At 42.4% G+C, this 26,424-nt stretch overlaps 1 protein-coding gene across 1 annotated transcript in view; it reads right to left on the bottom strand.

The window, feature by feature from the left end:
- The window catches only part of gap43 (growth associated protein 43), a 226,063-nt gene that overhangs the window by 137,166 nt on the left and 62,473 nt on the right, over positions 1–26,424 (bottom strand). The window contains exon 2 of the mRNA XM_080203899.1: positions 9,756–10,350. Coding sequence (XP_080060025.1) covers positions 9,756–10,350 — 595 coding nt within the window. The remainder of the gene's footprint in view (positions 1–9,755; positions 10,351–26,424) is intronic.

Genomic DNA, 26,424 nt, shown 5'->3' with positions numbered 1-26,424 from the left:
GCCAAGGATGGCTAAACTTGCTTTCTATGAAATGCATTCTACTTTTACAGTGCCTCTATTTTCTCATAAGACTGAGGAAATTTGGCACGCCAGCTAGGACTCTGTCCAACTTTTGCAGATGCACCGTAGAAAGCATTCTTTCACCACAATTTGGTATGGCTCCTGCTCTGCCCAAGAACACAAGGAACTACAAAAGGTCATGAATGTAGTATAATCTATCACGCAAACCACCCTCCCATCCATTGACTCGGTCTATACTTCCCGCTACCTCGGCAAAGCAGCCAGCATAATTAAGGACATTCTCTCTTCCATCTTCTTCTGTTGGAAAAAGATACAAAAGTCTGAGGTCACGTGCCAACTGATTCAAGAACAGCTTCTTCCCTGCTGCTGTCAGATTTTTGAATGAACTTACTTTGCATTAAATTGATCTTTCTCTACATCCTAGTTATGATTGTAATACCACATTCCGCTCTCTCTCATTTCTTTGTCTATGAACAGTATGTTTTGCTTGTATAGCATGCAAGAAACAATACTTTTCACTGTATGTTAATACATGTGACAATCAATTAAATCAAATTCATCTACACCCCATGGATCCAATGATATAGGCATTACCATTATCAATAACCAGAATAACAAAACAGCAAAACAAAAAAAGGACAAACACTTATGAAAGGATTGTAATGTTGCAATGTGCTATGTTTGAAGTAGAGATCGTCAATATTTAGCATTTAGATCAAATGGCATGGGAACAGGATGGGCACATGGGATTAACACTGTGCTCAAGTGGAGAATAAACATCAAAACAAACCGATTGGGATGAATGACCTGTTTGTGTTATAATTTTTATACACTACTATGCCTGAAGAATGTGAAAAGAGAATATTGTCAAAGAAAATTAATGCAAAAATATGGAAATGCAAAAACATACATAATTTAGAAACATGAACTTGGTGCAATTGGTAGCACTCAAGTTTGAATCAGGAGGTAATCTTGGCCCACACTGTGTACGATTTAGAGAGAGTGCTGCAATGTTGGAGCTGATAGCTTTTGAATGAAACAGAGGTTCTGTCTGCCTGTTCACCTGGACAAACAAGATCCCATGGTCCCATTCACGCCTCAACTAAGATTACCAAAACAGATTAGTCATACACCTCTGGAACAAAACAAACAAGGGATTCTTGGTCACTGCAGTCTTTTGTTCTGGAAGTAGTTGTAGATTTCTATAACTACTAAATGCTATGCAAAAGCTGCTGTTAATTCTGACTTCAGACATTTATGCTAATGCCCTCCCTCCCTGTGATACAAGTACTTAAATATATGCTTCAGGAGGTATTTAAACAGAGTCGTTCAACTATCTCAAGCAAAGCTTTAATTAGTTTTGACCCAAGGTGTTTTGCTATTTCTGGAATAGTGCTACTTCCGGTAATAACTATGATGATGAGTCTTTCAATAACGAGCACTTGAAAAGAATTATGTGCATTTCTAATGTGATGGTGTTTGATGAACCCAATGGATGAATAGAGGCCCATTTGTCCATTCAATGGAATTGTAGCCTGGTTCCATTGTATAGCATCCAGAACAACCAACTTTCAGAGAAAGATGTCAAGCTTGTTTATGTCTTTCTTTATATTGTTTGAGTTTTACTTATGATTAGCTATGCCACTTAATTTGGCAAGATCTGCAAATTTTTATGACCATACCTCTAATTTGGAATCCAAAATCATTTTGACGAATGCAGCAATGATCCCAGATTGGATTCTTAAGTAAATCTCCAATTCCATCAGTCAGAGGAATTTCCCTTACCTTGTCATTTGTTTTTGGTTTTGTAGCCTTCCTGCAATCCATTCTGCACCCTAGCCTCTGACATGAGTCATGGATATATTGGGTGGCAAATATTGAAGGGTTTCTTCATCAAGGATCCATATATTTCAAACATCTGAATGTTGTTATCTATTGTTTCTATTATTACTTGAAATAGGTTGGATAAGCAATCTTCCTTTTATAAGTAGATGCTGATCATTCTTTTTTTTATTTCCAGTTTTTTGTTAATCTCAGTCTTTTAGGAAGGTTCTTGCATCTTTGTTCCCATTGGTGATCGACTATGTGACCTCTAGTTCCCCGGACAACTTCTAGCTTCTTGAAGAGTTGCTGTCTGCCAGTCCTCTGCACTATCCCTTTGTTAGAGGATTAATTGGGAATTTACCAGGTAAGAATAACTATGCAATTCCAATCAGACCGCCCCAGTGTCAGCACAAACCATGATTCAAGGTCAGACAGACCTCTTTGCCTCCTTTATCGACCCGGTCCCAACTAGTATGTAATTCCTTTCTTTAAAGCCTCTTATTTTACTTTCAACATTATATCTTTGCAACAGTTTCCAATATTCAAAGAGAAACAAATATTTCAAACAATGTCAATGTTCAGACATCTGAACATGAAACTTAGTACAAAATGATTACACTCATTGCTGGGAATTAGAGATTACAAAATATATTTAAGTTAGAAAAAGGTCTGGCTTCTATTCAAAAATAATCAGCATCAAATATTCACAAGATGAACTATTGCTTGTATGTAATGGTTTACTATCACCATGAAAATACATACCTTTCTTGTCTCCTCACTTCTTTTAAATTTACAAATATTGTTATATTATCCAGAATCTCAAGTTATGGAACTGGTCACCAAAGGGAACAATTGCAATTTAAGATAGAAATTCAATATCACTAAACTGTGAATTTTATGCATAGCAAGACAATTTAAGAAAAATAGCACTCCTGCAGTACATTCTTCCTGCTGTGTTAAAAGAAAAAACTGTGAATAATTTCTACCAAGATGTTTGTTATTTTTCCTCAACAAATGCATGAATTTGTCCTTTTTCATTCTTTGATATCGACTAAATAATTTTAGTGGGCTGATTAAAACAGGCAAAAAGTAAATTCCAATTGAAGGATAAAATATTAATGACTGAATTCAAATTCAACTTCTGTAACATGTTGATTAAGACACTCAAACATGCATATGCTTGTTAACCTTAATAATAAGAGATTTCACACTAAAATGAGAAACAACATACTAAACACCAGCAATTCAGTACCCAAGATGTATATTTCACCATTCTGTTAATTACATTTTGATACTTTATCATTGAGAGTAAATTGTTCTTCTTTTAAAGGTATGTTTTACTATATATTAATATAATGCAAAAACATTTCAACATAATATTGTCAGATTTATCAAATTGGTAATTTAAAGATCATATACAGGATACAAGCACTGCCAAATCAGGTTACTGAGCTGTTGTCAACAGTAAGATGAGTTATAAGAACATAAGAAATAGGAGCAGGAGTAGGCCATCTAGCCCTTCGAGCCTGCCCTGCCATTCAATAAGATCATGGCTGATCTGTCGTGGCTCAGTTCCACATTCCAGCCCTCTCCCCATAACCCTTAATCCCCTCTCTTATCAAAAACCCATCAACCCGCGTCTTAAAAATATTTAGCGAGGCAGCCTCCACCACTTCAACGGGCAGAGAATTCCAGAGATTCACCACCCTTTGAGTGAAGAAGTTCCTCCTCAACTCCGTTCTAAACCGCCCCCCCTTTATCTTGAGGCTCTGCCCCCTAGTCCTACTGTCCTTTCTGAGCGGGAAGAGTCTCTCCACCTCTATCCTATCCATCCCATTCATCATCTTATACGTCTCAATGAGATCTCCCCTCATTCTTATACTGGGCCAATGAATGCCTGAAATAAACAAAGCTGCACATATCTTTCAATATCCATTTTTAGTATGTTTTCACCAAATATACATTTTCAAATAGCGTGCTAAAGTCTGCAACAAGCTGTCACAAATATTCTTGTAGGCTATATGGTAGCCATGATGTGGAGTTGCCTGTATTGGATTGAGGTAGGCACAGTAAGCAGTCTCACAACATCAGGTTAATGTCCAACATGTTTATTTGGTAGCACAAGGTTTCGGAGCACTGTTCCTTCATCAGGTGAGGGATTCAACCTGGTGTTGAGACTACTTACCGTATGGAAGGTTAAGTCCCTTGGTCCCTAGTTTTGATGGAGGAGTCCATCCATGATCTGTCTGCTGTCATGACTCCAGTATATGAGCTCTGAGCTGTCTCCATAGAAAGCGTGGCAAATGTCTTGGAGGCCCAAGTCAACAGAACACACTGTGGCTGCCAGATGTTTGCTTGGACTTGCATTCCCTCTTTCCAACCATGGGTGCAGGGTATTAATGGCAAGGAAAGAGGGGCACAAAGTACCTCAGTGTCCCTCCAGGTGCCCCTTCTCCTGAAGGAGTCAGAGAGCTGCATTTGGGCACCCATATAGAGAAGTGCCAGCCAGGCACTCTTTGTGGGGGGGGGGGGGGGGGGAGGTGGTGGGTGGAATATCATCCAAGAAAAACTCAAAAAAGGATGTTGTTCTTTTCCTTCACTTCCCCACTACCAATGACCCCATTGCCTCCTGCAGGTCAGCCCGAGGAAGGTAGATCTGCATCTGTGCACGTGACCCTCAGCAGGCTGGAGCCCTCTAGGCCTCACACCATGAGGGATGCCTTCCAGGATCAAAGTCACAGGCATAGCAATCAGTTGGCTGCCTCCACCTCAGCTCTGGGTAATGGGGCTACAAAGAAACGTCCAATTGTTGTACATAGTTTACAACGGTTTAATTGCACAGTGTTTAAGTTTGTTATATTCTCATTATGTTACCAGTTGCCACACTGGTCTTGGGATTTAAAGGCATTGAATTTCATTCACCATCAGATTCCAATGGTGTGGTAATACCAATATACAATTTATTGTCCCACATCATCAGTCCTGTCAGTATTGAGAATCCCGCAGCAGTATATTTAACTATTAGCCATCATTTATGTGTTTGTGGCACCAGGCAACCCAGCAGGTATTGATCACAGTCTTGAGCCCTCAAAATGCTGTCCCCTCAGCATTTACAGCCATGTCATTGCATGTCCTGCTGGTGTCCTGATGCGAGATTTGAGGAGGATGCAAAGGGGCCTCAAGGAGAGTTAGACAGACTAAGCAAATGGCCAAAAACAGGACTGATTGAGTACAAGGGTTAAAAACATGAGGCTGGCCACTGAGATCTAAGGAATAGAAAACCAGCATCTGTCCGCAGGGTTGTGATAAAAAAAGTATAGACAGCCAACATGTAGGTGCAGACAGCAAATAACAAGACAACAAATTGCTCTTGATTGCAAAAGGGATTGAATATAGGACTTAAGAAGTGTCCTATTTGTCTTATTAGCTTGGCAATGATAGACCTCCCATTAAGGGATCACAACAAAGGTTCACCAGATTTATCTCAGACTGTGGGATTTTATCAGATGAAAGTGAGAAGAATGGCCGTGGATTCTTGAGTGCAGAAGACTGACCAACTACCTACATGAAGCAAAAAGATTTTGAAGGGGCTCTGCAGGACCTACTAGTTGAGTATAGTTAATGGCAAAGCCTCCACTGCCCTACACCGATATCTTGTATGTGTGTAGAAATTCTTACACATCCCAGTCCTAGATGTTCTCCATGTCCAGAACAAGGGGACACCATCTCAGAGTAAGAGCTACGCTATCTAGGACTGAGGTGTGTAGGAATTTCTACACATAGAAGGTATCAATGTTTGGATTTCTCCACCCGATAATGACAAAGCCTTCCCTGCCCCAAGTATACTCAACTAGTATATCAATCAATTTCTAACTAAGATCTGGGACACCCGAGAAATAAATTAGGACGTTTGTTGACATCTCATCACCACCCCCAACCCACTAGGCACAAAAGGAGCTAAGCCCTGCCTCACTTCCTCGATCTGCAACTCTTGCCATCCACATCCTTGAACTCACCTTCGGTCAACTTGAACTGTCCTTTAGTAAAGATTTTACTGCAGTTCCTATTGGGATCTCAATATGAGGAGATCAGGCTGCCATATAGACTTCACCACAGAGGCAAACAGAACTGAGCATGGTCCTCATCTATTTGACTCATGATTACAGGGTGTCCCTTTACACTCAGCCAGTTGTGCTCACCCTTACCTCTACCCTCAAAAGACATCCCTTCTCCCACTTGAGGAATTGCGCTTTCAGAATAATTGGGTCTTACCAAAACATTTTAAATTTTAACTATCCAGACCCACTCCACCACTTTCTACACTCATCTGTCACCTATCAATCTCTTCCCATATTCTACACTCCAGTCACTTATCAATTTCTCCCCATCATCCTTAACCCATGCCTATCCTGATCCTGACTATTCCTGTTCACCATGCCACCTGTTTTGTCCATTACTTAGCCTCATGGGGGACAATCTGCTACCTGACCATGACTCTGGACCTGTCACCCTACAGTATCCCACATACCCTTCTCACTGTGACTGTTCCATCCACTGTTCAGTATGATTAGTTCAACCTCCAGGACCCACCATAGACAGCTCCAAACCCACCTTGACTCCCACCATCCCTGCCATAAACTCCCTCCCACCCAACATGTCAGGTCTTTCTCTACTTCCCATGTCATCATTTCCTCCCAGGCTCCCCCTCCCTGCCTGTGACAGCCTGCCTCTCTTCCTGGTTCCCTCCCCATATACCCTTCACTCTGCCCTGCTTACCTTTGCGCCTTTTTCGGGTCCAAGCTCCATCCTTCTCTGCTGACCCTGCCTCCCATGTTCAGCCTCCCTCACTCTTGTCCTAAAGACTCCATCCTCCTTCCCTTGGTCACCTTGGAAACTGACACCCAAACACAATCATAGCCTGCTACAGAATCCAGAGGCGTAACTTGATTCTGGTGAGCCGGCTTGTAAATGATCATGCAAATACATAAAAAGATTTCCCAACATGTAGCATTAGGAAGCTAGACTCGCCTTTAAAATTCAGAGAATTTAAATGCTAAAGTTTACCCGATGTTGTGAAGTTAAATTTTGCCTTCATGCCTTTCTTCCCTGGTGGGCAGATTCTACCCAGTATCTCATTTGGGAGTTTTAAGGACAGCTAATTTTACAAAACTAGAGGGGGGTGGCAAGGTGGCAAACACTGCTACCTCACAACACCAGGGACCCGGGTTCAATTCTCAGCTTGGGTCACAGTCTGTGTGGAGTTTGTACATTCTCCCCGTGTTTGCCTGGGTTTCCTCAGGGTGCTCCGGTTTCCTCCCACAGTCCAAACAATGTGTGGGTTAGGTTGATTGGCTGTGCTAAATTGACCCTAGTTGCGGGGGGGATTAGCAAGATAGATACGTGGGATTGGGAGATAGGATGGGATTGTTGTTGGTGCAGGCTCGATGGCCTCCTTCTACACTGTAGGGATTCTATGAAAATAAATAAATCGAGGATCCTGACAAATAACCAAAGTTGGCAAAGTCACAGAGGTCCATAGGGTGCTCTCCTCCTTTTGGAGAGAGAGCTGACTGGTGGTGATTTCACCTGAGGGTCACTACATCACAGGTGAGAGGCAAAGTTGAGAACGTGCAGCATCTCTCAGCAAGTATGGGAGAAACTACGCATGTGGTGTCTCCCCACATCATAAATCAACCATCTGAGCTAATTGACCCCGCCTGGCAAGTAACATGCATAGGATGTGAGCATCGCTGTCGAGAGCAGCATTTATTACCCAACCCTAGCTGCCCTCGAGAAGGTGGTGGTAAGCTCCCTTCATGAACCACTGCAGTCTGAGATGCAGGTACATCGACAGTGCTTATTGGGAGGGAGTTCCAGGATTTTATCCCAGCGACAGTGAAGGAACAGTGATAAATTTATATGCAGAGCTTGCAAAAGCTATCTTTTTGTTGTTGCTATGACCTTTGAAGACGACTATTGCTAGCTCAGACTGCAGCCTTTGTAGAACAGTTTTTTAACTAAAGAATTGTTGCATTACTTTGTGCTGTTTGCTCTGACAATATACTTCCACTCATTTTAAAATCATCATTTGATAGAGTAATTCTGTTAGACCTTTCTGATCTCTTAAAGTGGCTCTGAAAAAACAGCTTTATTCAGAAATAAGAACCTTAAAACCTCAAAAAAATGCTTGTGTGCAATGTCACTAAAACATTAAAACAAAAAGTACCTATTTCTCAGTGACAGCTGGTAACAGTCTTTAAAAAAAACAGGTGGTCAATTATTCTCAACTCAGAAAACCAGCTGCACAGAATCAGTTATCATCAAAAACAAATCTCCCACTGTCCACTCATGTAGCAAAATGCTTAAAAGTTCATTTACAGAGTGCACCAATGCTAAAATTCTTCAAATCCACCATAATTTTATTCACCACAGCACCACTGTCCTCCTTTCCTGCTCACATGTGGAATTTAATTGCATTTTTCAAAAATTATGTGCAAGTGCACATCTTGGTTTAACAGTTGGCAGAATATGTTTTGCCTTGGCAGAGATTTATAGTCTCAACCTGCAGCTAGATGGTTACTGGCCTCAGATCAGATTGTATTACTATCTCTTGCCAGAGATGTTCCTTTTGCAATTGTCTGTCTCCTTAATTCAAGGACGCAGTCTGAACAAGGTGGAGTTCTTTGGAATTTCTGACAAACAATTTTAAGTATGGAAGTCTGCTTAAGCCCAATGTATTTTTAAGGAACAAAATACATGCTAAAATGATAGGATTCCACAAATGGTATCTGAATTTAGAAGCGATGCACACTTCTGTCATTTGCCAGCTCAGTATCAAAAATTACAAAAGCAGTTTTGGATTTCAAATGGTACCAAATTACATGGAGAATGCTAAACAGCCAGGGTGAATTGCAAATGTTGATTTTCCTCATTGAATTTACTCTGCTGTATTTACTCACGTATCTGCCGAAGGCCCAATCTAATTGGATACCCCAAATCTTTGTTATTCCTGGAATACTGTACACACAAATTTGTTTTCCATGCTTCAGTTGCTGAAGCATGGCTGATATTGCATGAGGAAATGAGAAAGTACTGTGTGATTAATAGTATGGTCACAAGAAATAGGAACAACATAATGGCTAAATGTTAGAGATCTTCACTGACAGGAGGTTTTCAGATTCTCATAGGAGCATATTTCAACCAGCTTCTGAAGTATCATAAGTGATTCATGGACAACCTTTAAGGCATTGTTTACTGTTCAAACAAGCTGGTGGTCTTGATAATAACATATCAATGCTTGTCCCTTAGCTGATTTTTGCATTGTTTTTACTAGTGTTGGACATTTTGTGAAAACATTTCAAAATAAATGACAGCTTTTGCATTTCAATACTGATCTGCTCTATACAGTAGACTGGAAGCAAGAGGCACAGGACTAGGAATCCTTAATTAAAGCCAATAGTGTTGTTACAGTATGGGAGTTTATATACATACACACCTCCTTCTCACATACTCCACAGTTGAGGTGGACTCAAAAAATTCAAGAAGACTGTTGTATGGATACACTTACCATGATGTAGGGTTGGCAATTTAAATTTATAATCATTATTCAATGTTGAACAGTCAGCAGCTTTTGTACAATTTTATAATTCGTTTAGTTCTGATGATTGGCTTCTTGAAGAAAGAATTATTATTGATGAAAATATTAGCAGTAGAATCAAGAAATTCACTTGCGTGTTTCTACATTGAAAATTTCAAAGGCATTTAAAATTGCTGGGTCATTTATAATTTTAACGTGAACCAACATAAATAGGGTAAAATGGCAAGAAGACCTATATTTCACCACTCTAGTTGCAGAAACAGTTTGGATATTAAAAGGTGTTTGTTTTTAAAAAACTATGTACATTCCTTACCTGTTTTCTCTGGTGCTGTGCTACTCGCAGCTGTCTCAGTTTGGGCCTTTGTTGCGGCTTCACTGGCCTCTGCAGCAGGTGCTTCCACTGCTTTCTTCTCCTTTTCCTGGCTGGAGGTTACATTTGAAGATGGGGTACTTTCAGTGGCAGTACTTGCGGCGCTTCCTGTTTCCTTGACATCCTTTTCACCATTTGCGGGCTTTTCATCTTTCGCTGCTGGCGTTGCTTTTTCCGAGTTTTCCGTGGGAGCTTCCTTTGCCTCTGAGGCCTTCTCAGCATCGGAGGGGGTTGCTTCAGGATTGCTTACCGGCTTTGCTGCCTCTTCTGTTTTCCCTTCAGAACCAGATGCGGCTGGTTCTGTTGCCGTTGCCTCCTCCTCCTTAATAGCCTCTGTTTTTTTAGCGTCGTCCTTTTTTTCTGCACCCTCCACCTTCGCTGCCACAGCTGACTCTCCTTTCTTCTCCCCCTTGAGCTTTTTCCGTGTTATATGGCCACGGAAGCTAGCCTGGATTTTGGTGGCAGCCTTGTGGGCCTTGTCTTCAGGTTTGGTAGTCTCTTGCTCAGCTTTCGCATTGGCCTCATCATTCTTCTCGGCCTAGAAATCAAAGTGACAGGAAAACAGAGCCATGAAGTCATAGCAGAAACATTCTTTGGGTCACTGGTGTTATATACCCTTAGCATTGTTCCCAGCACATTTTTATGCTTCAGATTTTGTCTGTTTTCAAGCCACTGTTTATCCTACTTTGCAATCCTGTCGAGAAAATTTAAGTCACTATCAATTTCTTTTTTTAAAAAAAAAAATCGGTAAATAGAAGCATTAATAGCTTAAGTGCCAGAAAAGAAATAGATTGTAGATATATTTCCATTTTAACAAATGCAATGTACATTTGCTGAGCGTCACTTGAAGTGTGTTAGTATAACTCAAGAGACTGAGGCACTAAAACCGTGAGATGCCAAGACTGCTGTAGGAGATTGAGATTAAAAAAAAGTACAGTACAGTACAGAACAGACAGGAACAGGCCTCCCAAGCCCATTGTGATGCTGTTACTAAAACTAAAAACCCTTCTGCCCTTACTTTATCTGTATTCCCCTATTCATGTCGCCATCCAGATGCCTCTTAAATGTTGCTACTATACCTGCTTCTACCACCTCTTCTCGTTCCAGGCACCCATCACACTCTGCATTAAAAACTTCCCCCAGTCACCTTGAACTTGTGCTCCCACCTGACACTTCCACCCTGGGAAAAAGCCCGAGTTTCCTCCTAACCAAGCCTTTCGTGATTTTGTAGACCTCTATCAGATTTTTCCTTCGCCTCCATATTTCCAGTAAAAACAAGGTGTGCTTACATATTGCATCAACTTCAGTAGAACTATTCATAAGTTATAAATGGATCCCTTCACATCTTATTTAGGATGAGCTGAGAAAATGTATTTCACATGTAAGTACATAGAACCCCCAGCTTTTTCATAGATGCTTTCATTTTCCAGCTGCCTTGCTTAGCAAGCAAATAGAGAACTGAATGGATGGGAATGTGAATGGTGAGCAGGATGTTAAGAAGCTTCAAGGTGATTTAGCCAAGTTTAGCGAGCGGGCAAATACATGGCAGATGCAGTATAATGTGAAGCTATCTACTTGTAGGAAAAATACAAAGGCAGAATAGAAAGGCAGAATGCCTTGGTCTTCATGGAGGAGGCCGCAAATAGTTTGCTGGATATTAAAGATAGAAGGATGGCAGGAGTTGAGGACCTGAATGCGGTTACTGTCACTAGAGAGGTAGTGCTTGATCGACTAGCAGGACTGATGGTGGACAAGTCCCTAGGACCAGATGGAATGCATTCCACAGTTCTGAAGGAAATGGCAGAGGTGATAGTGGATGCCTTAATGATTATTTACCAAACTTTGCTGGATTCCGGGGAAGTGCCGGAAGATTGGAAAACGGCTAATGTTATGCCGCTGTTTAAAAAAGGTAGCAGGCAAAAGGCAGGGAATTATAGGTTGGTTAGTTTAACGTCTGTTGTTGGAAAAATGCTTGAATCTGTCAAACAAGAAATAGCGAGGCACCTAGAAAAGAATGGTTTGAACGAGCAGATGCAGCACGGATTCATTAAGGGGAAGTCGTGTTTGACTAATTTATTGGAATTTTATGAGGATGTGACTAGTGCGGTAGACGGAGGGGAACCGGTGGATGTGGTGTTTCTCGATTTTCAAAAGGCGTTTGATAAGGTGCCGCACAAAAGCTTGCTTCAGAAGGTTAGGGGGCATGGAGTTGGGGGTAAGGTGTTAGCATGGATAGAGGATTGGTTGTCTAATAGGAGGCAGAGAGTTGGTATCAATGGGTGCTATTCTGGTTGACGGTTGGTGACTAGTGGAGTGCCGCAGGGATCGGTGCTGGGGCCTCAGCTATTTGCCATTTATATATATGATCTGGAGGAGGGGGCTGAGTGTAGGGTGTCGAAATTTGCTGATGACACAGAGGAGTGGAAAAGCAAATTGTGCAGAGGGTGTGGAAAGTCTGCAGAGGGATCTGGATAGGCTGAGCGAGTGGGCAAGGACCTGGCAGATGCAGTACAATGTTAGCAAGTGTGAGGTTATCCACTTTGGCAGGAATAATAGTAGGAGGGATTACTATTTAAAAGGGCGAAAAGCTGCAGCATGCTACGGTGCAGAGGGACCTGGGGGTCCTTGTGCATGAGTCGCAAAAACCCAGCCTGCAGGTGCAGCAGGTGATCAAGGTGGCGAATGGGATGCTGGCCTTTATAGCAAGGGGGATAGAATATAAAAGCAGGGGAGGTCTTGCTGCAACTGTACAGGGCATTGGTGAGGCCGCAGCTGGAGTAGTGTGTGCAGTTTTGGTCGCTGCACTTGCACAAGGATATTTTGGCCTTGGAGGGAGTGCAGAGGAGGCTCACTAGGCTGATACCGGAGATGAGGGTGTTGGACTATGAAGAGAGACTGAATAGACTGGGTCTGTACTTGGAGTTTAGAAGGATGAGGGGGGATCTTACAGAGACATACAAGATAATGAAGGGGATGGATAGGGTAGAGGTAGAGAGATTCTTCCTGCTCAGAAAGGACAACAGGACTAGAGGGCCCAGCCTCGGGGGGGGGGGCACAGTTTTGAATGGAGTTGAGGACGAACTTCTTCACTCAAAAAGGGTGGTGAATCTCTGGAATTCTCTGCCCGAAGTGGTGGAGGCTACCTCGCTAAATATATTTAAGACACGGGTAGATAGGTTTGTGGTAGGCAAGGGAATTAAGGGTTTTGGGGAGAAAGCGGGAATGTGGAACTGAGCCACTTCAAATCAGCCATGATCTTATTGAATGGCGGGGCAGGCTCAAAGGGCTAGATGGCCTACTCCTGCACCTACTTCTTATGTTCTTATGTTATTTAAGTGGTGAGAGATTGACAAATGATGTACAAAGGGATCTAGATGTCCATGTACACCAGTCACTGAAATCAAGCACACAGGTATAGCATTCAGTTAGAAAGGCAAATGGTTTGTTGGTCTTCATTGCAAGAAGACTTGAGTACAGAGCAAGGATGCCTTATTATACAGGGCCCTGGTCAGACCACATCTGGCATGTTGTGTATAGTTTTGGTTTCCTTACCCAAGAAAGAATATACTTGCCACAGAGAGAGTATAGTGAAGGTTCACCAAACTGATTGCTGGAATGACAAGATTTGCATACAAGAAATGTGGTCAACCAGGCAAGTATTCACTGGAATTCAGAAGAGAGAGGTGATCTAATTGAAACATATAAAATTCTTACAGGGTTGAACAAACAGGATGTAGGGATATTTTTTCCTCTAGCTGGATAGAAGAGATGAGCAAAGGAGAGATTCCTTCTATCAGTGAATGGTGAATTTGGCATTCTCTACCACAGAAGGTTGTGAAGGCCAACTCACTGAATATATTCAAGGAGTAAACAGATACATTTCCAGACTCGAAACATCAAGGAACATGGGGAGTTGGTGGAGGGATAATGCCGAGAGAGAATCAGTCACTGAATGGCAGGTCAGGCCTGGAGGGCTGAATGACCAACTCCTGCTCCTATTTTCTGTGTTTAAGAATCCCACCTACCTTGGTCTTAAAAATATTCAAGAATCCACCTTTACCCATTTCTGAGGCAGGAAGTTCCAAAGTCACAGAATCCTCAAAAAATCACCTCATCTGTCCTAAAAGAGCAAGTCCTAATTTTAAAACAGTGCCCTCTCATTCTGAACTCACCCACATCCCTTCCATGCACACCTTGCCAAGACCATCCAGGATCTAATATACTTCAATTAAGTCACACCTCACTCTTCGAAACTCCAACGATAACAACCATAGTCTGTCCAACCTTTCCTCTTAAGACCACCCACTCATTCCAGCTATCAATCTAGGAAATGCTCTGAACAGCCTCTATTGCATTTCCATCCTTCCTTAAATGAGGAGACCAAAACCGCACAGTATTTGAAGTGTGCGCTGGAATTTTCACGTCCACCTGCCATGGGAATTGTAGCAGGAGGGGAGAGGACCATGCAAAAGATCCATTGGCGTGATTTTCCAGGTTTGGGCGAGCGCAACCAGAACATCCCACCCCTGGTCTCACCAACTAGTGAAGCACAACTCTTTCTTAATTCTTTCACGGGGTTTGGCCGTTGCAGGCAAGGCCAGCATTTATTACTCATCTCAAATTGCCCTTGAATTGAATGGCTTTCTTGGCCATTTCAGTGGATAGTTAAGAGTTAATCACATTGCTGTGGGTCTAGAGTCAAATGTAGGCCAGACCAAGCAAGGATAGCAGATTTACTTCCAAAAAAGGACATTAGTAAACCAGATGGGTTTTTAAACAACCATGGACAATCGTTTCACGGTCATTAATTGACTTGTAATTCCAGATTACTCTGCACCTCAATTCTGCAGCTGTGCTTCATTTAAGTAATACTCCACTTTAATTCACCCTGTCAAAAATGAACATTCTGCTTTTTCCCAATTATACTCCATCAGCCAGATTTTTGCTCACTCAATCTATATTTGCCTGCAATCTCCTTACGTCCTCAGCACAACATCCTTTCCTATCTATCTTTGTCACCTGCAAATTTAGCTACCTTGGCTTCCCTCAAAAGTAATTAATTTAAATTGTAAAAAGCTGAGGCCCTGGTATAGACCCCTGTGGGACTCCACTCTTCACATCCGACAAATCAGAGAAATACCCTTTTATGGTCTGTGTTTTCTGCCAGCCAGCCAATCTTCTATCCATGGTAATATACGTTATCCCTACACCATGAGCTCCGAAGTTGTGCAATAGTCTTCTATGCAGCACTTTGTCAAATGCATTCTGGAAATTCAAGTAGAGTACTTAGATTTCCAGAAGGCAAGGGGGTGCCAAAGTGCTTTGAGCTGGATGGTGTCAAGCTTCTTGAGTGTTGATAGAGTTGTACTCATCCAGGCAAGTCGAGAGCATTTCATCCCACTCCCGATTTATGCCTTGTAGCTGGTGGACAAATTTTTGGGGAGTCAGGAGGCAACTTACTCACTACAGCATTCCCAACTTCTCACCTGCCCTTGTAGCCACAGTATTTATATGGCTGGTTCAGTTCAGTTCCACGTCAACATATCTGGTCAAGTCTGATTCAGATGACATTGTAAGCTTTAATTTGTGTTTGCCCAGCACAAAACTAAGAATCAATCACCTTCATCAGTTATCAGACTATATAATTTTAAAGTTTTTTCTGATCTAAATTAAGAGGTGCCTTTTTCTAGCAAGTATGTATGTGGAAATGATTGTCGCAGACTTCAGTCTTATTTATGCTCATTTAATGTAACATAATTAATGTTTATTTTATGCTATTCTTAGATTGGAATCACTATGCTTTAGAGACACAGTTGACCTGTTGTGTAGCTGCAAAAGGATCTTCAGTTTTTTATTCACTGACAGTTGCATTGGTTAAACAGCGGTGCAGTCAGTAGTTTCACATCTTCACTTCCATGGAGAATAAAAACACTGTTGGGGTTTCAATTTTCAATATCAGTTCCATACCTTTTATGATTCATATTCAAAGCAATGTGGAAATGATGAACTGAGAAGTTATGTTTTCATGGTAAGGTCATTACATTGGAAGATTTAAAAGGCTATGCTCTTCTGGATCAGACTCAAATCCATTTATAAAATGGAGCGATTTTTTGTAACAGCGATTACAAAACTCAGATCATTCTTATAATTGTAGCAACCTGGCATAAGAGTGAGGGGGAAAAATTTGAAACTCTCAATAATCAGGTACAGGATTGTGATTATCCCACACTAAATGATGCAGGTGTCACAATCCTGTTCATGACCATTCATGTTTAAAGAATAATCCAAGCATCCGGTAATTGACTGACAGAATCAAAACACTAAATTTCACACTTAGACAAAAGCAAAATTTATTGTACACAAAAATAAATTAAACAATACAAGCACCACCAGCAGCACTATTTTATAAAGACTCAGTTCCATTTGTTCCTCCCTCCCCACCAGCTTTCTTACACATCACAAAATTCTTGAAAGTCCATTTGCTTTTCCTGGGACCAACCTAATAGCATGCCACAGTCCTCCACAAGTAGTTATGATTTCTCCTCAGTTTCCCAGCTATTGTCCAAGGCATGGAATTTCATGGGAATCTTTCCATTAGTTTTTGCCTAGATACCCCTCCTAATCATGTTGGTTAGAAAGGAATTATGTTCTGAGCCCAAACATCAGCTTCCTATCCAGGGATTTAAACATCAAGAACACTGCCGATTCTGAATGGATCTCAATGCTCCTACAGCTTCTATACAGTTGTTGGTCCCACAGCTTATTGTAGTACCTGGCAGATGACTTCTAATTGTCGGATCCAAGCTGACTGGCCAAGTCAACTGCTTCCAAGCTAACTACAACCTGCCTACTGCCAAAAAGCTCCGAATTTCTAACATGGAGCTAGGCAAATTTATGGTTTCTTTTCCTCGCATGAATTCCAAACCAAACTTAAGCCAAGCTCACATTCCATATGGTGAACGATAATGTTAATATTTTCCCAGCTTAAAATGCAGGCTTAATGAAAAATCATCTCCTGTTGACTCCGTCAATCCAATCAGACGTAGTCTACACTAAAATGAATTTACCTGCCCCTGTGCAAACACCTAGATAACTGAAACAAAAGAATGTTCAACTTTCTATACTGCCTCCGCTCTTAATGCCTTCATTTTCCATCCTTCCTGAACAACTCATATCCAAGTTGTATTTAATACTCAGCCCGGTCCTGCTTTGAGGCAGGTCTCCATTATCACCACGACATCTTACTTGGCTATCAGCACCTGCGATTCACCAACTTCATCACGACAGTCCATACGTTCACATATATGCACCAATTACTCCTGATACCTTACTAAGGCGGAAGGTTAATAGATGGGTCCAACCTATTTCCTACTCTAGTGCGGTCTTTCCTCCCAGTATTCTTGCCTCTCTGGTATTACCTCCCAGTTCCCATGCCCTTGCCAAGTTAGTTTAAACTGTCCCCAATAGCAATAATGCTCCACAAGGTAATTGGTCCTAGCTATATTTAGTTTTAACCCCTTTGGCTTTATTGCTAATTGACCTAATCCCAATATCACAGGAATCTAAAGCCCTCCCTCCTACACCATCTTTCCAGCCATGCATTCTTCCGTTTTATCTTTGTTTCTATATTCACTTGCACATGGCAGTGAGAGTAATCTGGAGATTACTACTTGAGAGCTCTCGTTTTTAATTTCTTACCTAACTCCACAAGTTCAACTGTAGGATCACATCTCTCTTTCTATCCGTGTCATTGATATTGACATGGACCATGACTGCTGACTATTCACCCTCCCTTCTTCAAGTGCTCTGCAACTCACAGCACCCTTGACCACTGCATGATGCAGTGATACCAGATGCTGCCCATGCTCTGAAATCCGGAGCTCAAGCCACTGCAACTCACAATGCTCCCTGCACAGATAGCTATCGAGCACATGGGAAGCATCCTGATGTTCGGACATTTGCATGAATAACCTGTGCAGAGGCCGGAGCTGCCTGCCATTCGCCAATCATAAAAAAACCTACCTAAAAAGACTTGGCATAGGGCTTTGTGCAAAGCTTTGAGTCTATTCTCACCCTCTTCCTCCATTGGAAAGCTGCTCATTTTCTTTGCTGCTTCTGCTGCAGCTCAAGGGGATCTGCTGCAGCTCAAGGGGATCTGCTACTATAGCCCAAATGACAGAAAGTGGTACATCCTTGCAGTAGCAACCAATGCCTTCCCCACACATAGCACCACAATAAAAATGGTTGTTGGTGAGGGTTGGATGCCTTTTTCCGCTAATGCATATTCTGCTGTGCATAGTTAACAGAGGACATTAAATAGAACATCAAGGTCCAAAATGATAATAGGCATCAAATCAGTGTTAGACATCAACTGATATTAAAATCTGCCCACTCCACCTACTCATGCTCAAACTAATGCAAGATGATGTTCAGTATGAACCATGTCAGAAGTGGGCAGAAACACCATTTTTGCAAGCTTTCTACTAAACCCATAGTACCAAAACTACCTGTGCTATGGAGGCAAATTTTACAACCTACATATCCCGCTCCAAAAGTTCATCAATTGTATCTGCAACATGATGCTAATATAATTGTGCCATCACTGCTATTGATCTCGAGTGATGATTTCAATTTTCACACCAGGCTTTCAAATCTAATCCCATCTTGATGTCCCTTTGTGTTTTTTACTTCCTCTGTGCACTAAATTTATTCCATAGTTTAATTTGCCTCAACTTCCTGCCTGCATTCTTAACATAGTAGTTAACTCATTTAAAATGAAGTGCTCATTTGTTACAAGCGTCAACTGGCTTAGTATTAACTAGATTATATCATTAAGTGACACTACAAGAATGTCTATTGTCAGAAGGTTATGCTGCTACAGTAAAGTTTACATATTAGATTTAAAAATACCCATTTTATAATTTTAAAGAAACGATAAACACAAGAGGGGCATTACAGAGCATATGCATTTCATTACCATAAAAGAATGCTCATCCTCATTAAATATCAGGATAGCAGTCACTATCTTCTTCTGTATTTCCCACATTGGAATGGAAAATAAAGGCAATTATTCCTCATGTTATTTTCTCAACTTACTTGAATTTTGTACCACTATTTCATTTCCATACAAGAGGCACTGGTAATTACATCATTAACTATTTTATGCTCATCGTCAAGGATCTCATTATTGCTCCAGTCTCAAAAATAGTAATTTCCATCTTAACATAGAACAATATTTTTAATCAGTAAAACTTAATGCATTTAGACTAGTGCTGAAGCATTATTATGTAGAAAAAAAATTAAGTGGCAAAATATTTGATCTTGAAATCTTACCAACTCAATAGCGAAACATTTCTACTTAAACTGGTGTCTCCACTTCTAAATGGAAGTATTCTGTGGGCAAAATAGATTTGAATGTACATTCTGATTGTTATTTCAGGATGCAAACAGTGACCAATTTTTCCAAAATGGGAGGCTACTCATAGGAACTGACATTCATTAGAAGTCAGTTTGTCCTACACCTCAAATCAATTTGTTCAAAGTTGCCAGAAGCGTTAAGCTGAAAATAACAAGCGAGGGCTACAGAGTACCTGGATCTCAGTGAACAAGGTAATCAATTAGATTTTTTAAAGTTTGTGTCACAAGTAGGCTTACATTAACACTGCAATGAAGTTGCAGCGAAAATATCCTCGTCACCATACTTCGATGCCCGTTCGGTACACTGGAGGGAGAATTTAGCATGGCCAATACACCCAACCGGCACATCTTTCAGATCATGGTGGGGGGAAACTGTACCTGGAGGAAACCCAGGCAGACACAGGGAGAACATGCAAACTCTGCACACAGTGACCCAAGCCAGGAATCAAACCCGAGTCCCTGGTGAACATAAGAACATAAGAAATAGGAGCAGGAGTAGGCCATCTAGCCCTTCGAGCCTGCCCCGCCATTCAATAAGATCATGGCTGATCTGTCGTGGCTCAGTTCCACATTCCAGCCCTCTCCCCATAACCCCTAATCCCCTCGCTTATCAAAAACCCATCAACCCGCATCTTAAAAATATTTAGCGAGGCAGCCTCCACCACATCAACGGGCAGAGAGTTCCAGAGATTCACCACCCTTTGAGTGAAGAAGTTCCTCCTCAACTCCGTTCTAAACCGCCCCACCTTTATCTTGAGGCTGTGCCCTCTAGTCCTACTGTCCTTTCTGAGTGGGAAGAGCCTCTCCACCTCTATCCTATCCATCCCATTCATCATCTTATATGTCTCAATGAGATCTCCCCTCATTCTTCTAAACTCTAACGAGTACAAGCCTAGTTTATTCAGCCTCTCCTCATAGCTCAACCCCCTCAACTCTGGTATCAGCCTATTAAACCTCCTCTGCACTCTTTCCAAGGCCAAAACATCCTTGCATAAGTGCGGCGCCCAAAACTGCACACAGTACTCCAGCTGCGGCCTCACTAGTGCCCTATACAGCTGCAGCAAGACCTCCCTACTTTTATATTCAATCCCCCTCGCTATGAAGGCCAGCATCCCATTCGCCTTCCTGACCACCTGCTGCACCTGCAGGCTGGGTTTTTGCGACTCATGCACAAGGACTCCGAGGTCCCTCTGCACCGTCGCCTGCTGCAGTTTTTCGCCATGTAAGTAATAGTCCTTCCTACCATTATTCCTACCAAAGTGGACCACCTCGCACTTGCCAACATTAAATTCCATTTGCCAGTTCCTGGCCCATTCGCCCAGCCTATCTAGATCCTTCTGCAGACTCTCCACACCCTCCGCGCAATTTGCCGTTCCACCAATCTTGGTGTCATCAGCAAATTTCGACACCATATACTTGGTTCCCTCCTCCAGATCATCTATATAAATGGTAAATAGCTGAGGCCCCAGCACCGACCCCTAGGGCACTCCACTAGTCACCAACCACCAATCCGAATAGCACCCATTGACCCCCACTCTTTGGCTGTCAAATAGGAGGCAATCCTCTATCCACGCTAACACCCTACCCCCAACTCCATGCCCCCTGACCTTCTGCAATAACCTCTTGAGGTACCTTGTCAAACGCCTTCTGAAAATCAAGAAACACCACATCCACCGGCTCTCCTCTATCCATCGCCCTAGACACATCCTCATAGAACTCCAATAAATTTGTCAGACACGACTTTCCCTTAACGAAACTATGCTGCGTCTGCTCTATCAAGCAATTCCCCTCAAGATGCCTCGCTATTTCCTCCTTGATGACGGATTCTAACATTTTACCTACAACAGACGTTAAACTAACCGGCCTATAATTCCCTGCCACCCTTCTTAAACAACGGCGTAACATTAGCTGTTTTCCAATCTTCCGGCACTTCCCCAGAATCCAGCGACGTTTGGAAAATAACCACCAAGGCATCCACTATCATCTCCACCATTTCTTTCAGAACCCTCGGATGCATTCCATCCGGTCCTGGGGACTTGTCCACAATCAGTCCCTCCAGTCTGTCGAGCACCGTCTCTCTAGTAACAATAATGTAATCGAGACCCCTCCTGTCCTACCATCTTTCCGTCGCTAACACCCAGCAAATTATTCACGTCCTCCTCCGTGAAGACCGAAACAAAAAAGTTATTCAAGACCTCAGCCATTTCCCCATCCCCTACCACTAAGGCCCCCCTCTCATCCTCTAGGGGTCCAACGTTCACCCTAGCCAGCCTCTTCCTTTTTATATATTTATAAAAACTCTTGCTATCCTTTTTTATATTAAGCACTCGCCCAGCTTCATAGTTTCTCCTACCCTTCTTTATCAACTTTTGTCAATCTTTGTTGACTTTTAAACCTCTCCCAATCCTCTTCTCGCCCACTACTCTTAGCTACTCTAAACGCCTCCGCTTTGAATTTAACACTTTCCTTCACCTCCTTCGTTATCCACGGCTTGTTACCTCTCCTCCTACGGTCCTTTTTAACCATCAGAATACATTTCTGCTGAGCACCAGGAAAGATCTCCTTAAAGATCCTCCACTGCTCCTCAGCAGACCTACCTTCCAACGCGCTCCCCCAGTCCACATTCGCCAATTCTTCTCTCATCCTACTGTACTCCCCTCTGTTCAAACAAAGGATGCGTGTCCGGGAACCCACTTTCTCCTCCTCCATCTGCACCAGGAACTCCACCATACAATGATCACTCTCCCCAAGAGGATCCTTCACCTCAAGGTCCCTAATTCTACCCGCCTCGTTACGTAACACCAGATCCAAGATAGCTTGCTCCCTCGTCGGCTCCAACATACACTGTTCAAGGAAACTATCCCGGCAGCGTTCCAAGAACTCCTCCTCGAGCCCATCGCGTCCGACATGGGTCAGCCAAATCAATATGTAGATTGAAATCCCCCATAATTAAATTATCGCCATTCCATTCCTACACGTTGCATTTATTTGCGCGTTAACAGTCCGCCCCACCTCCAGATTATTATTTGGGGGCCTATAGACGACACCCACCAGCGTCTTCCTCCCTTTGCTGTTCCTAATCTCCACCCACAACGATTCCACTTTCTGCTCTTTGGTTCCTATATCATCCCTTGCTACCACCCTGATGCTATCCTTAATCAGCAAAGCCACGCACCCCCCCTTTTCCCTCCCGCCTATCCTTCCTAAACACTTGATACCCCTGGACATTCAGCTCCCAGTCCCTGTCACCTTGCAGTCACATCTCTGTAATGGCCACCAGATCATATCCATTTGTGCTGATCTGCACCACCAGCTCATCCACTTTATTCCGAATGCTTCGTGCATTCAGATAAAGTGCCTTCATCCCAGCCTTCACCTGTACCCTATTTGCCAGAACGCCACCAACCATACTCCCGCCCCCTACTCCCTTTATTATTGAGACATCCTCGGCCTCTTCCTTTACTTGTACCCTCTCCTTAACTTTAGGCCCCGTAACGTCACCTACCCTCACACCCTCCCTCCCTCTCCGCACCCCCCCCCCCTCCAATTAGTTTAAAGCCCTACCTACAGTCCTATTTACACGATTCGCCAGGACTCTGGTTCCAGCACGGTTCAGACCAACCCCATCCCACCCGAACAGGTCCCGCCTACCCCAATACTGATGCCAATGCCCCATAAATTCAAACCCATTCCTCCCACACCAATCCCTGAGCCACCCATTCACTTCCTTAATCTTATCAACCCTACGCCCGTCTGCACTCGGTTCAGGCAGTAGCCCAGAGATAACCACCTTGTCGGTTCTACTTTTTAATTCCATTCCCAGCTTTTCATACTGCCTCCCCAGATCCTCAGTTTGCATTTTGCCTACGTCGTTGGCACCCACATGTACCACAACGACCGGATTCTCACCCTCCCATTCCAGGTTCCTCTGCAGCCCAGATGTGACATCCTGGACCCGAGCACCAGGCAGACAACACACCCTTCTGTGCACTTTGTCATTGTGACAAAGGACAGTGTCAATACCCTTAACCCCACTATCCCCAATTACTACTACGTTCCTTATCACCTTCTCTTTGCCTATATCCTGCGTCTGCATCACTGTACTGTGTGCAGTTTGCTCACCAACCTCACCTCCCTCATTCTCGTTCACACTGGAAGCAAGAACCTCAAACCTGTTATGCAGATTGAGAGGCTGAGGTCCCCACCTTCCTTCCTCCGGTCCCCACCCTCCTTCCTCCTCTCAGCAGCCCCCTCTTGTTCCTGACCCTTAGAGTTAGCCAGTCTAGGGGGGCGGGGGGGGGGGGGGTTGGATGTCTCTTGCACCCCATTGACAATGGCACCCTCTCTCCCCCTGATGAGCTTCAGACACTGAGGCTCAGAGGCCAGCTCATCTATCTTGAGCTGGAGCTCCTCCAGCAACCTGCACTTACTGCAGACATGGTTACTGGGAAGGACCCTGGGGTCCACCAGCTCCCACATCATTCAGAAACAGCACATCACATGCCCCTCCATTATTCACTGTAGTAGTGTTGAAAATTTCCACACAAACTTACCTGGCCCTTTTTCTCCCTAGCCTTTTGATCCTAAACCCTAACAGCTCACTCCGCTTCCCGCTGTCTACACCAGGCCTCCTTTTAAACCTGGCGCTGTTTTAAAGCCTGCTCCCCCACAACTCCCTGCTATCCACTCCCTTAGAATTCTTAAAGCGGTAAATACAAAAAGCCCGCAAAAATGCTTTTAAATGATTTAAACAGTTCTACAAGGTAAGTTCTTACTACAAAAGTGCTTTAAACTTATTTAAACAGGGCTGTGGGGTAGCAGTGCTAACGACTGTGCCACCAGATTTAAGGATTGGGAAACAAACAGAGAAAATATAGTAGGGTAAATTAAAGGGGACAAATTCAAATTCAATGTCAAATCAGGCAAGTGAAAATAAACAGAAAGAAAAGTTAGAGAGATGAGACAGCAAAAATAAAATAAAATCCAACAAATTCTAAATTTCCACGAAAAATTCAAGAGTTGACAGAATGAGACTCCACACTTATATTGGCTACTTTTCAGTATCAGTAACGTTGCATGGTAATTAATAGTTATCAGGTTAAAAGCTTATTTACACTACTAATTACCATCCTTAAATATCTGAGATTTCATTTCATAGCATACAAATGCTGCAAATGCACAATATTCAAATTTCATTGGTGAGACCGAGTCATTTTTACAAAGCTAACAATAGAACGGTGTCGTACATAACCCTTTAACCAAAACAACACCATCAAGACTTTCATATCCTTTGTTTTTTTTTCCCTTATGAACAACAGTAGCTTCCAGTAACTATATTTTTTGATTGAGGTAAACATTGTTTACAAGTGAACGATTAAACATTTTAGCTTCTAAAAAAGCCACAGCATACTACACATACTGGTTGTTAGTATTAAGAAATATTCAGCATAGATTACAAGGCAGTAGTTAAATGGCCCTAAATATATAATAGCACAAGGAGAGCTAACTCCCATAAAATAGTATACTTACAGAAGCAACAGGTGCCAAGTATCAAGATCTTAAATCACTATGTACATAAAAGAACCTCAGTTGATAAATTTCTGATAACTAGAAAGAATCAAGAGAATGATCACCTAATTTTGGCCATCAGAAATGAATAAAGGTTAGACAAGACAAAAATCCAGTCTGCATCAGTTGGAGTTTTCTTTTTCTAAAATACTTTAGAAATCACATCAAATTGAAATAATCCTAGATCAATAAGACTAACTTACAACTCTCAAATCAGAATGGGGAGATCTTTTGTGTTATTTGGACATTATTCAAATAGCCTGCCAACAACTAAAATAAAAGGAGCTATCAGACATAAGATCATGTTTAATGTTCTTTGCAACGAGATAGTATAAAAGGGCTTAGCAGTGCTGGTATATCCTGTGAATTGGGCAAGTCTTATCGGCCTAAAGTGAGCGCTAAGAGAGCCTATTTAAGCATCTATGGTTTGCCACCATTCAGTTCCTTGAGCTTCTTCCACTATTTGATTAGATCATAGCTGATCTGGAACAACAGCAACTTGCATTTATAAAGCATCTTTAAATTATGGTAATGGAGTTCCTGAGCTTTCATGACCAATGGAAGTTGTCTTAAAAATAATGTGATTCCTTGATGGTAATTAGTTTAAATATTGTTATACTGATAATGAGTTAAACAAACTGGTAACAGATCATTTTTAAGATAGTGAGCCTCAAAGGAAGTGTATGTAAAGATGAAAAAAACAAACAAGGTTCAGTCGGGCCACTTGAAGGTTACAAGGTAGCTAGGAATGAGTTAAAGAAAAGGGCTTAGGAGAGCTAGGAGGGGGCATGAGAAGTCCTTGGCGGGTCAGATAAAGGAAAACTCCAAGGCTTTTTACTCTTACATGAGAAAAAGAAGAATGACCAGGGTGAGGTTAGGGCCAGTCAAGGATAGTAGTGGGAACTTGTGCATGGATTCAGAAGAGGTAGGTGAGGCATTGAATGAATACTTTTCTTCAGTGTTCACTAAGGAGAGGGGCCATGTTTTTGAGGATGAGTGCATGATACAGGCTGATAGGGTGGAGGACGTAGATGCTCTGAGGGAAGATGTATTAGCAATGTTGAAAAACCTGAGGGTTGCTAAGTCCCCTGGGCCAGATGGGAAACATCCTAGAATACTTTGGGAGGCAAGGGATGAGATTGGGGAGCCTTTAGCTTTGATCTTTGGGTCCTCACTGTCCACAGGGATAGTGCCAGAGGACTGTAAAGTGGCAAATGTTGTTCCCCTCTCAAGAACAGAAATAGGAACGACCCTGGTAATTATAGGCCAGTTAGTCTGTCTTCAGTGGTCGCTAAGTTAAATGGAAAGGGTCCTGAGAAGTAGGATTTATGACCATTTGGAAAGATGCAGTTTAATCTGGGATAATCAGCACACTGAGAGGGGTAAGTCTTGCCTCACAAATTTGATTGAATTCTTTGGAGGTGGTAACTAAGTGTGTAGATGAAGGTAGAGCAGTTGATGTCGTATACATGGATTTTACTAAGTGTTTGATAGGGTTCCTCATGGTAGGCTCATGAAGCAGATAAGGAAGTGTGGGATAGAAGGAAATTTGGCCAACTGGATAAGTAACTGGCTATCTCATAGAAGACAGAGGGTGATGGTGGTGGAAGGAAAATTCTCAGACTGG

The sequence above is a fragment of the Carcharhinus amblyrhynchos genome, chromosome 15 (genome assembly GCF_965287045.1).
Source record: "Carcharhinus amblyrhynchos chromosome 15, sCarAmb.v2.hapA, whole genome shotgun sequence".
NCBI lineage: Eukaryota > Metazoa > Chordata > Chondrichthyes > Carcharhiniformes > Carcharhinidae > Carcharhinus > Carcharhinus amblyrhynchos.
The sequence above is the reverse complement of the archived record's forward strand: the minus strand, read 5'-3'. Positions and strand labels throughout refer to the sequence as shown.